Here is a 13,721-nt window from a genome sequence, read left to right on the forward strand (position 1 = left end):
TTTAACGTACCTTCTTGCTCGACGATAAATATTCCATATTCTAATTGTTGTTTCATTAAAAAAGGATGCATGTGGTTCAGGAAAATCGCCAAATGTTGTTGGCGATCCCTATAACAAAAATAAATCGATAAATATCATAGGTAATTGAAATAGCATATTTTATGAATGGAGTAAGAATTTTCCGAGGAACATTATCAATTCATTTCTAATTCATATTGCAGGCGGTGTACACAATGTTTACGTAGGTATCTTAGAAAAATCGTTTTAAAGTACTATAATCGTCATAAATATGCTTGATATTTGTCAATTTGGTTACTAATGGTTGTATTTTGTATTTCCTATTAAAAAAAAAATTGGTTGTCTGTAAAGTTGGTTTACTGACGATAGTTGAACGTGACAACGTCCGATTGTGCTTCTTTGTCGCTCGTTCCGCGCTCTCGCTTGCACTTCAAGCCTTACATGGAACGCCTCAGAGCGAGGTAACGCCGCATGAGTCATGTTTTTTCGTGCGTGCAGATCGATTTATAAGACGTTGTCACGTCAATAAAATAAATACTACGTTTCCAACATTTGCAACCTGGCATAACCGAGATTTTTTACACTGCAGTTATTTGAAATACAGCTCAAAAACCACAGTTTCGAATAAAGTAGCGAAACGGTAAAGCTAATATATTTAGCGTAAAAGTAGGTTGAGCGTGAAGTAAGTGCATCTCAACGACACTGCTCCAATAAAAAATTAATAAACAACAAAATTAAAAATAAAATGGAGCACGAATTTAATAAACCGAGCTAGTGCTTTTAGAGCTATTTCAGACTAGCGTACTTTTCTGTGCGCATACGGTCATTACACGCGCGCTACATTACGCGCTTCAAAAAACCGGAGTCGCGTCAACCCAGGCACGTTTAACATGTTTCGGTATGTTCGCTCGAACCGCTGGTATCGATAATATGTATACAATTGGTTGTGTCATTGTATACGAGCTAAGAAGCGCGTCAACGCTCGTACGAGTTGAGAGTGTGACAAAAGGCCTATACGAGCCTTCATACACTTCCAAAAACGAGCTAATACACGCGTGCAAAACGCTAGTCTGAAACCGCTCTTACGTGAAACTGCTGAGTTCAGGGCAATCTTGGGGAACATTTATCGTGACGTCATAAATCTGATCTGCCCTTTGCGATAAAGGGACAAAGGCCACGAGGTGCAAAGGTGAGGTCAAGGAATTTCTATTGTTTCTTGATTTATTTACAACTGAGATAAGATCGTATCAAATTTTATATGGTGTAAATAAATTGCGCCTTTTTAAAAATTCAAATAAACAAATTTTATAGAATTGTACAAATATGGCAATGAATTAATTTATCATCCATGTAACAAAAACACGGATAATAAAATCTTTCAGGAACTTATGAAATTAATATAGTACTACTTCTTTCTCTTCTTTATTGATTGTTTACTATTAGAAGTGATACATACAAAATTATTGTATAGCGTTTTATCTGTAAGACATTATCACGTTTCAGCTTTACGCAAGAATACTGCAGTCTGAGACATCAATGCAGATGAAAGCCAGCGTGGCGTCGGTTATATAACAGATGTAACATAACGTTTTTCCGACGATTTTAAAAATAATGTTTTTTTTTTTAAAATGACTCTGAAAACAAATAATTTTAAGGTATTTATAATTGTTATGATTTTAAATACTACTTTTATACTTGATGGTTTTAGGTGAAAATAGCCAAAATCCTGTCGATTAAAAAATAATAATTTTTAACTAGAAGGAAATAATCTTCATATAAGTAGTAACTTTTACTACCTATTACTCCCACTTTATATTTAAAATGACTAATTACACAAGTTCATATTTAATAATTCGAAGTAGGCTATAATCCTAAACGGTTATCATATATTACCTTTCCTTATATCAAGTAGGTAATACACATTATTTGAAATGATACAATCTCTATACATCAATTATTGTCTGTACATTTGCATAACATTACTACCGGGAGTCCATTAAAATATCTGCATTACTTACGTTTAAGCGTGAACAATCATCAAGCTTAGTTCTTACGAGGGTCTGCAGAAAAGTAGGTTAAGATTGTAATACGAGCTCTCGAGACTCCTAAGCGATTTCTTATATAACCGTTTTTCATGTTATTTTTCTAGTAAAAACATGAATGTTTACATTTATGCAGTTTCGTGGTTAGACGGATTGCTGCTAGGTTTTATTATTCTACTATTATAGGTTGTTAAATAATAATAGATAAGTTATTCAATTTAGGATTTAGCTGCTTATTTTAATTGTATTTTAACCAGAAACGAGAATATGTGATTAGGTACAAAGTTTTTAATTTAATAGATACATGTAGAACAATTAAAAAGCTTACTGAATAAATAGTGGAACTATTGTGTTAATATTTCGAAGTCTGAACAAGATATTTGTAGTGTAGTGTTGCAGATGTTTGCGTGCTCGTGTTGAGCAAATACAAGGAATAGTTTGGAAAATCCAAAAGTGCACGCCTCATAATTTTTTTTAATAATTATTTATTAATTATTATTTTTGTTTATTTAATAACAATTAATCCATCACCACCACATCGAATCAGACCCTGAAAAATGAAAGGGTTCTATTCCTGAGCATACTCAAGCGTAAGAGAAAAACAAGTCAATAACTGCGTTAAAAACAACCGACTTCAAACTTGCACTTGCAACATTTACAAATACAGACAAAAATGCTCATAAAATAAAAACTACTGGGCCTATCCGAATAAAATTTTTATGGGACCAATTCGACACCATCCCGCATCGAACAAAAAAAGAATCACGTAAATCGGTTCAGAAACCACGGAGTAATCGGTGTACATACATAAAAAAAAAAAAACATACCGGCCGAATTGATAACCTCCTCCTTTTTTTTGAAGTCGGTTAAAAAAGACTCGATTAGTAAAGTATTTCGGTCGCTATCGTGTTAACAAGAAAATCCTCCGCACATACAGACACACGGACGTCCAAGACAGAACTTTTTTAAACTGTTTTTTAACTAGTTTAAATAACAAAAATGACATCAAAAATATCATGAATGTTAAAAATAGTGTTTTTTCTTAATATGTGTGTGTATGTATTATCTTACAAGTGCAATGTATGATACATAAAGACATTTTAAGTTTGAAAAATCAGATGTTTTGCGCGAAGTGACAGTAGTACCCACCTCAACGCTTCGCTTATGAGGCGTGCAATTGGGTGCAAAGGTGTAACAATAAAGCGTAGTATATTATTTAGTTTCCTTTATAAAATAAAGACGATGTTCTTACGACAGCTTCAACGCCATCTAGTGATTAGTTTTTAAACTTGTTCGTTACTTCTGTTTGTAGACTACATTATACAGTGCGATGTATTGTCAGAAAACGAATTGTATGAATGTAGTGATAGATCGGACGGCATGGGCGTAGCCACGGTGGGGCAGGGTGGGGCACTTGCCCCACCCTGGCTCTGGCCTGGAAAGTACCTAACCAAATCTAAAAAATTAAATTAAATTATCTAAGTACCTACTGACTAAAAAACTTAGTATCCGTAAGAAAATTCACTCTCGAAAGTCGTCACACAAAAAAAATGCGATCTAAACAAAAAACTTGCGCACGATTGACCCCATGCGCGTTAACAAACGTAATCCTTTTATTTTTCGTTTGTGTGTTTTTGGCCGATATCTCGGAAACTATCCACTTAAAGGCAAAAGTTATTTTGACTTTTTTGTAGAAAGTAAAATTTCGCATCTTTTATTCCTTGTAAACTTTTTTGTAAAAAAACGTTTACTATTTAATGAACCGTTTAATGAACCGTTTTATCGTTTTTGGCTTATAACTCTTAAAATATTGGATTAATCAATAAAATACATCTTCCCTTTTTTAAGCTTACTCTATTCTGTACAACTTTTGTTTGAAACTTTTTTTTAGGGTTCCGAACCTGAAAAGAAAAAACGGAACCCTTATAGGTTGTTGTTGTCCTATGTTGTTGTCACTATGTTGTCCGTCTGTCTGTCTGACTGTCAACACTCTTTTTCTCGAGGTATCAAGCTGAAATTTATATCGAATACTCAAGTCTACAGTCCCTTGAAGCTGTGAAAGCCAACGCAATCAAAAGATACAGCCGTTTTATGCTGCAAATTATCGCAAATTTCGACATTCGCAAGGTCTTGAAATTTGGTAAAAAGCAATGTCTTATAGCACAGAGAAAGGAAAAATTGCTAAAACATACATACATACATTTTAGAGTTACAACATAATAAAAAGTAGGTTTGTTGGGGCCCTCGGTGCGCGATTCAGACTCGCACTTGGCCGGTTTTATTTGTAATGCCCACAATTTTTGAGTTATTTAATGTTCAATGTTGGATTACCGGGCTTAAAATGAAGAATTTCAAGGTATGCATACCATATAATGCTACAAATTCAACAAACTTATTAAAAATATGTCCTGTAGTACTTCCAAATTAATAGTTTATTTCCTCACCTGCAATAGTAAGACTTTTAAAATATTTCATTTTATTATATTTCGTACAACTTTTAAATAATATTGAGTATATTATTTTATATTCTGATGCAAAAGTAAAATAGAAGTAAACGAAAAGAGTTTATTTAGAAAAATGTGTAAAATTTTATATAAAAAAAATCTAAATTTTATCAAAATCCAAATGCATTGAATATCTCTTCTTCGTCTTCATTACATCCTTAAAAAAAACTTTAAGGCTCCCGCGTCACCCGCCGAGCGCCGACATTACAACTCAAAAAGTATGGGCACTAGAAAAGTTTCAAACAAAAGTTGTCGAGAATACAGTTATCTTAAAAAATGGGTAGATGCATTTTGTTGATTAATCCAATATTTTGACAGTTATTAGCCAAAAACGATAAACCGGTTCATTAAATGGGCCATAATTCGTAAACAGTAAGTTTTACAAAAAAGTTTACAGGATGTAAAAGATGCGAAATTTTACTTTCTATAAAAAAGTCGAAATAACTTTTGCTCTAAAGTGGATAGTTTCCGAGATATCGGCCAAAAACTTTTCTTTAAGATTACGAGCGAAGACCTGGATCTGTCAGCATTTTGTGTTTTTATGGTCAGTAAGTGACCCTAAACTTCCCGTGAACTCCGAATCGTGAAATTTTGTATTAAGTAACGTCTTATAGCGCAGATAAAGGAAAAATTGCGAACCCTTTAGGTTTTGATTCCCTTTCAAATGTCGAAATGTGTGAAAATTTGCTTCAAGAGTTCGTTTTTTTCCTTTTAAGGTTCGAAGCCCTAAAAATTAACCGGGACTAGACTTAGGATAAAGTTGCTAGTTACATTTTTTTTTGCCCCACCCTGAGCCTATGGCTAGCTACGCCCATGTCGGACGGTATGTTGCTTACAGTCTACATCATGATATAGAGGGTTAAGAGATTTGTAGGTTCATGTTCCAAGTTTTATTATTTATTTATGTTTACGATACGATAGATGGAAGAGAATATATTTTATATAATAGAGACCATTGTCATAGTTAAAGTTTTAATGCGACTACAAGACGACATCTGTCGGGGCAGCTAGTATAACCAAATTACACATGCGTTGAGTATCTCCATCTATACCTCCTTTTTATAACAATGATATTAATTTTATGCAAAGACTTTTCCGCCAAAACGTTGATAAATTGATTATTAAAAATATCTTGTTACTAACCTGTACGGTACAATAATAGCAACTTTATGCCTCGCTGTACAGTTGGGTGGGGAGTAGCGTCCTCCTCTGTGTACTTCAGGATATTTCCTCTCCACCCAGTCCAGTTCTATCTCCGTTTTGTTCACGGTTATTGGACCTGTTGTTTGAGAAAATAATTATATAGATGTATAGATAATATAATAGTAAAGCTAGAGATAGGTATTGATTCATAACGATACGAAATACTTAAAGATAAGTTCACTAAAACTTAATATCATCCCCCGTATCTCATCCAAATTCGCTCTAATAAATAATTTTGAAATCTTTCTATAAACCGAAACAAAATACTATATAAATTTTAAATAAAATATAGCAACTTTAAATTGAATATAACACCCGAAATACTTCGTACATTTTATAAAATTTACCAGCTCAATTATTTCGTTATTTTCGCTTCTCCACTCTCAAATTAGTTATCGCAAGGGAAATGGTGTAAAGTTTTTACACTTTTTAACTAAATTGTGTTAAAAATCTGCAGTAAATGTATAAAATTCGCTGCAAATATTTCTGATATCTAAAAGTAAATTTTCGGTAGTCTTGCACGTGATTTTCGCAACTCCAGCCGTGACCATGCTTGAGTTCTTAACCTAAAAATGCATGTACTAAAGTACGTTACATCATTATCTTACATAGTGTATTGTCTTACCTAAATCTGGAGGCATTTCGTCGCAGAGCGGCAAGCTGGGTTCATTGAACTTTATTCCGTCTTCTGTAGTCACCAAATTTTTTATTCCCTCCATTATTTTAGTGAGCAAGAGTGGAGTGCTTGTATAGTCTGTGTCATTCCTTCGCACCATGTTGAAAGTGTTGTTATTGCTTATAGTATTGTTCAGTTGAGTCTTCTGGGTTTCGTTTTGTATAGCTAGTGCTATTTTAGGCCAGGATTGCGGCGATTTTTCACCGGGTCTGAAAAATAACTTGGTTTTAATATAATAAAATTGTGTCGTCTATTTTATAGTTAACTTACAAACATGTTTCGGTAGGTAAATTCAGTTATGGAATAAATTCGATATTGCAAAAGCCAAATTATTATTGTACTGACATGCGTTTATTTATATGGTAATTTCAAAGCTTTTATCAGGTAAGCGGCTGATTCGCTGTTATAAACACCATATAGATAACAAATATGTTTATTCTATGCAAATATAATTATGATTATTACTGTTATCATCTAAAACATGTAACTCATTTATAAAACTGCAATCTACACGCCTGAGCTACACGCGAAATCGCAAATTTCAAAAATAAAGCGTCATTTACTTATAAAATCTTCTCTCAATAATTCCTTGTGCATATTTGTAAAGATAGTTGGCGAGAAACCCGAGCAGTGACTAGAATCAATTTAGTATAACAGTTTCGTGTTATTTTATAGAAACTAGCTAGACGGTAATGCAATTCTGCATAAAGTCCCCTTGGCTTCGACGAACATCGTTGATGTTTTGCAGTATCTGCTATTTATTGAAACACAAAGTCGTGGCTTTTTATGGCAAGATTCTTTAGATATTTTAACTTGTATAATGTGCTCTTAATAAAAGATCCAGCCAAAGACAAATTAATCCTACATTATTTATAATCAATTACATATTTTCATTAATAGAAATATGTAAGAACAATAAAGCTATATGTACATGTTCAGCAAATTGAAAGTCAGGTTTTATAAACAGGCCAGAATAGTCAAAGTAATTGACGTCCAAATTATATTAATATAACGAAAAACATCCTTTAAATATCTCTGAAGCTTTGAAAGAATCAATAGATTTCCGTCCTAACATCATAATATAAAAGAAGACTAATATAATAATATGTTCGATATATTCCCTATATTTACTAATAATTTCGTAAGGGGATACGAGCTGCCAATTCCCTAATAGAGGCTTAGTGGCAGACGATATGTGTAGGCATATCGTATTAGCTTAGCTTGTAATGGTAAATCTAAACATATGGTAATAACGAGATATGTTACAATCCTCTCCTATCTTTTACTTTTTCTATTCACATACCTATTAAGAGTTTCATTTTAGAAGTAAAGAGCTCTTTAGAAATTGAAATTGGAATGGTTAGGGATATTAATGACGACACGACTAACTTTCATAGTTTCTGAATTAGGTGTTGATTCAAATTCAGCATGAACCGAGTCACGCTCGAATCGGACTAGTTAAAGCAAAACCTCTAAGTTCTTGTTACAGCACCTACTATGCTATTACGTCACAATATGTACGTACTAATATGAGCTTCTAAAGCCCGTCCCTATTCCTCATTCTATTAAAGTGTTAACACATTCAAAACCGCTTGCTACTACTACTAGTACTACTAATAGTATCGCTTCAAACGCTAAACGCTTTAAACTAAATGAAGCTATATGATTGGTTATTATAAACACATTCTTCGCTACACATACTGTCACATTATTGGTGGAAAGACACCTTAAGAGCGTAGACGCACTATGCGGGTAGCCGCATTGCGGGTAGCCGTCCGGCTGACCGCAATCACAATTATATACGTAATATTCATTTCTATGCGCTACGCGGCTACCGCAGACCGCACAGTGCGCATAGAAATGAATATTACGTACATAATTGTGATTGCGGTCAGCCGGACGGCTACCCGCAATGCGGCTACCCGCATAGTGCGTCTACGCTCTAAAAGCTTCTAAAAAACTCACTTGACAGTAGGCTGTGTAGCGTTATATATCGGCGTGTACAGATACGTGCGGAGTGGCGACGCGTCCAGGATGGAGCCGAAGAGGTACTCCACGGCAGCCAGCGCGAGGACCAGCAGTAAGAGCAGGCGGAGCGCCCGCGCCGCCCGCCCGCCGCCCGCCGCGCCCATCAACACATGCGCGGGGACTAACTGGAACCCTGCGTAAATATAAATAAATGTTTAAGTTATGAATTGCCAAAAAACATGTAATAATATATTAAAAGAATAAATGAAAAAGGCTCTGAATTGCCAAAATACACGTAAAAATTAAATTAATAAAAGAAGAACCTCCCGTCATTTTAAGGAATAATTATCTAAACCAATAAGTATAGGAACTAAGTAGGTAGGTACATTTTTATCAAAATAAAAGTATTATTAGATATAATGCTGTAGTTCTCCTCCTTTCCCGATAACTACGATTTTAAACAATGATTAATGATAAAAAGAAGGGCGTATTTACTTGAATAACAAATTTTGAAGTTAATTTTCTTTCTGATTAACAATTAAATATCTACATACTATACTTTTAGGAACCAATTAGGTATTAATCGATAAATTTCCAAAGTAATAAGAAATCATGTTCGAAATCACTAAAAATAAAACGTGACTATTTCGCGTAAAAGCAAAAACATTCATACTAATATTGCTTAAGAAAACTCAATTACCACGCTAATTTGAAATCTAATAATCGTAAATACGGTACATTAAGGCAACGGCATTACTCTGTAAGTGTTTTTCTTTGTTATAAAATGAAAATATCCTTGAGAATTAGTACCTATGTGAGATAACATTTTGCAATTTGAGTTTACTAAGTAGATTATAATTAATGCGGAAATTATTTAAATTGTACTTCCAAGAAAACAGCGATGTTATGGTATGGTATGGAGTAAATTCAGATACATTTTTATAAAATAGCTCACAGAAAATTTTGAAAAAATATATTGTCTTTATTATCAAAGAAGGAAATTTCTCTATTCCATGTATCTACATATTTATTCTATTCATTTTAATAAAAAAGCATTCTAATTATCTAAAAACTGTGTAATTCGGATTTTCCTTTTATTTATATCTACAGCCTGTTTAACCACGTATCAAATCTTTTGAAAAAATCTGCTATCAATATAAAATTCTTAATACCAAAAGGAAGGTCTTTAAAATGTTAACTACGCCTTCCAAAATTCATCGACGCATAAATCAAATAAGTATTAAACTGTTTCTTTATACAAAGTCCGGTTTACATAAAATATCTCGAAACCCTATTACATTTGTATAGTGGCGTTTTCCGGAGTATTAACCCTTACAACGGTCACATAACTTGAAGACGTAAACACGTCTTAACTCAAGGGCCCTTTCCGCCCAGTGGCTATTTAGGTTCGGGGTTCCGCATCAGCTGATATGCAAAGGGTCCCAATGACCCGCAATGCACATTAATCAAGATGACATCTCATTACAAAGTTTCGGTCGACCTTGAGACCTCATTCACACGAGAGCTTTTTTAACGTCCGTTAAAAAAGCGTCCAAATAGAACAAATGCATTCCCAAGTATATGTTCACACGTCAGCGCTTTTAAAGCGCGACGCTTTTTTATCGCGCAGTGTTCTATTTTCAACGCTCGGCGTTGGGCGTTAAATAAAATAGACCATAGGAAACTTCTTACTATTATTCAGACGAGCGCTAAAAAAGCGCCGGCGCTGCGTTCAGTATGCCGCACGCTCGCTCAGCGGTAGCACGTGTTTGTTGTGCTTATAATCATCAGAAAATCGATACGATGTCGTGGATTGTTGATCCCGAACTATTAATTATAGATGTGGAGTCTCGTCCGTTCCTGTATTCAAAATCGTTATAGACATTTGAAAATAATTAAAAAAATTCCGGGGTATTGCCTTAACTCTTCGTACAGTGTCACAAACTGCCCTTTTAAGTATCTCTGTTCATTCAGAGGATGTACCCAGAATGCCTTTTGTTTCCTTTTTCGTCTTTTAATAACACAAATCGCTAGTGCCAATCTTTCTTTCTTTCAAATATACCTAACATATAAAAATTAAAACAGTAGGTTTTTTTATCATATTCCTTTAAGTAACATGTTTATCGATGACGAGTTTGAACAAATACCTAAGTAGGTACCTACAAGTAGTTTATTAAGAACAAACTTTCCGAGGAATTCTAAGCAAATATAATAATATAAATATCATAAAGATATTACGCAACTGACATTACGTAATTATTTTAGCAGAAACCATTTCCACGTCTTACTGAAGCCAGAGACGAGACATGAGTGATTTTAAAGCGTTAGTATGAACAACCACAGAGAGAACGTTTAAAAAGCGCCAACGCCGGGTTTTAACGCAACGCTTTTTTAACTCTCGTGCGAATGAGGTCTTAAAGTTTTATGTTATTCATTTAGGTTATAATTCATAGATTACATTTGATCTTCACTATTTATAGTATAAAAGTTGCTTTCCGCCGTCTTTGTGTCGGTATGATTGATCTTTTAAATTACGCTACACATTTTGATACGGTTTTTTTAATAGATAGAGTGATTCAATACGAGGGTTTGTATATAATTTATTAAGTTTTCTGCACAACGGGCGAAGCGGAAAGCTAGTGTACAATATTATGGTAAACTTTATTAGTTCAATATTTATATTATTATAATATATTTATATTATTATAATAATAATAAATATAGCAAACAAAGTCGAGTGTTTTGTTTAGCTTCTTACGGAAACGTGAAGAAAATCGATCAAGACATGAGATTTTCTACCTACGCATACGTAAGAAAATCCGCTTACACCAAACAATAACTTATATAGAAAACGCTATTTTTACAATATTATTTAACACGACGCGTAAATCTCAAGAAAAATAGACTCGACAATTTGAATATATTTGACGAACACTTGGAACAAAATGTAATATAGATGCCAAAAAATTGTTAATAGTGAAGTCGCATACAAACTAGCACTTTTAAACTGCTTTAACACTAACCGTATAAAAGCTAGAAAAAGAACAGACATAAACGTTTTATATGATAATAAATATACTCTCAAGGACTATATTCCCTATGTTTTCTTACTTATAGCAAGAGTTTTAAGGAGTATGTTCGTATTTTCTTTAATAAAAGTCATTTATTCAAATGTAATTAGTTACCTGAGATGTGTAACTTAAAGACGGTGCTCTATGGAAGTGGCCCATTGTCCGTCAACAAGCGTGCCGCGTGTGGAGTCTCAAGACCATGTTCTGTAAAGAAAAATGTAATTTAATCATTTTATAAAGAAATCATAAAATTTAATAGCTCTAGAATAACGCAGTAACATTAATCTCACGAATGTTAAGATCATTTAAATAATATATTATTTTACTAAAAAATACTCGATCAATTTGGATCAAGTTTGATGGGTAAATAGATATAGTATACAACCAGCATTGGTTATTAACATATTTTTTATCCCATTGAAGCCGAGATAAATCGAGGAAAGCGGCTGTTCCTTTATATTTATATTTAAACAATATAAAAAGAGGGTCACATAATATAGGAGAAGTATTACAAAATTACAGTAATAAGAATGGTTAAATAAGCTTCAGCAAAGGGTTCGACGGGTTCTCATATGGGAATAAAACCCGAAACAATGGCAGTATCTATAGAAAACTGAATAGTAATTATAGTCAAAATAATGGAATCACCCGAAATAATACAAGCCAAATGTTTTTCAAATATTTAATTACATTATTTTTTTTGTATAAATCTCTTCATTGTATGATACCTATGTATTTTTATACCTAGTTTAGGCACCAGTCTCACACTTATTTATTTGTACTGAAAATGTGTAAACTTATTTATGTAACTGATGTGAGAAAATAAACTCTTTTATTATTATTATTTATATGATTAATCTTACCTAAGAGTAACCTTAATTTTAAATGAGGTAATATGTTTGAAAAGTACGTAATTTTCTCTAATCACATTTCCTCCTAAGAGCAAAAGATTAGTATTGGTTGAGCGGCTAATTTGACGAACGGGGCCGGTCCGGATTTCGCGAAAACCGAATAAACAGGGCCGGGCATGTAATTAATACCCGTAACGTTGGTTCTGCAAATTAATGGCGTGTGTGAATATAGGTTCGAACTGAATATGCTATTGAAAAGGCGAGTCATTGATTTTGCATTTATAAATATCATTATGGCACTGTATATATGTGAGTATAAAGTTTGTACAATTTGTGAGTAGTCCAGTAGGTAGGTATCATGTAGATTGTACATATGACTACATTTAATTTCCTGTCAGTTATTGGTTTTAAGAACAGGAAAGCCATCTACCATTAACTTTTGAGGAATTCCTATGACCTGCTTTGTAGACATTTAGATCTCCTTAGATATAATGACAACTGATGTAGAAACTTACAAGTATTTCCAAGTATTTCTTAAGCCTTGTTCATTTTACATGCAACCTTTATGTAGTAAAATAACTATGTGAATATGCAAATCCCATAAAGCATACAAGTGGAAAACCCTGAGGGAGGCCTTTGTCCAGCAGTGGACGTCCCACGGCTGACACGACGACAACGACGACGACGACGATACAAGTGGAATTGATATATGTATATACGCAAAGCTCTGGCTTTACCGCGTTACAAATTGACACCTATCTATTGATAACATTTAATGCGATGATAAGATATTTCTTCATAAAACTAATTTATACGCATCGCAATATCTAAATAATTCGCTAAATCCCAAACACAATTACGCGCTCCTCCAATAACCTATTATCTACAAGGATCGCGTTCTAATCATAATAGTTAGAACCTAAGTCTGCATAACGTATTTTTGCAACAGATACGTGACCCAGTTCGCGCGTCCCAAATAAACTTATTGGCTATCTTAGCGTGCTATTATTCAGTACTAGATTTCCGCCCGCGGCTTCGCCCGCGTTTGCAAAGGAAAACCCGCATAGTTCCCATTCCCTTGGGATTTCCGGGATAGAAACTATCCTATGTGTTAATCCAAGTTACCCTCTATATGTGTGCTAAATTTCATTGTAATCGGTTCAGTAGTTTTTACGTGAAAGAGTAACAAACATCCATACATCCATACATACATACATCCATACATCCTTACAAACTTTCGCCTTTATAATATATATTGGATTTTTTCGTTGAACACAGAATAGAATGCCATTGCCTCATAAATTGAAGCTTTGATGTGGCTTTGATATCAGTTTCTGTCAATTAGTATAATGGTATCTACAAAAATGGGATTATAAAACAAATCATTG

General features: G+C 33.7%; 2 protein-coding genes across 2 annotated transcripts in view; one reads left to right on the forward strand and one right to left on the reverse strand.

Annotated features, from left to right (window-relative positions):
• LOC149481201 (uncharacterized) overlaps positions 1 to 13,721 on the forward strand; it is a 169,143-nt gene that overhangs the window by 60,252 nt on the left and 95,170 nt on the right. The gene's annotated exons all lie outside the window — the stretch shown is intronic.
• Positions 1 to 13,721, reverse strand: part of beta4GalNAcTA (beta1,4-N-acetylgalactosaminyltransferase A) — a 141,474-nt gene that overhangs the window by 6,216 nt on the left and 121,537 nt on the right. Inside the window, exons 2-6 of the mRNA XM_089705623.1 lie at positions 11,597 to 11,686; positions 8,409 to 8,604; positions 6,393 to 6,652; positions 5,708 to 5,843; positions 11 to 108 (exon numbers count right to left, since the gene is read on the reverse strand). Of these exons, the coding sequence (XP_089561749.1) occupies positions 11 to 108; positions 5,708 to 5,843; positions 6,393 to 6,652; positions 8,409 to 8,575 (661 nt within the window). The 5' untranslated portion in view covers positions 8,576 to 8,604; positions 11,597 to 11,686. The remainder of the gene's footprint in view (positions 1 to 10; positions 109 to 5,707; positions 5,844 to 6,392; positions 6,653 to 8,408; positions 8,605 to 11,596; positions 11,687 to 13,721) is intronic.

This window comes from Colias philodice, chromosome 17 (genome assembly GCF_061535455.1).
Source record: "Colias philodice isolate Cphi_HAF_F1 chromosome 17, ilColPhil1 Martin Lab GWU primary, whole genome shotgun sequence".
NCBI lineage: Eukaryota > Metazoa > Arthropoda > Insecta > Lepidoptera > Pieridae > Colias > Colias philodice.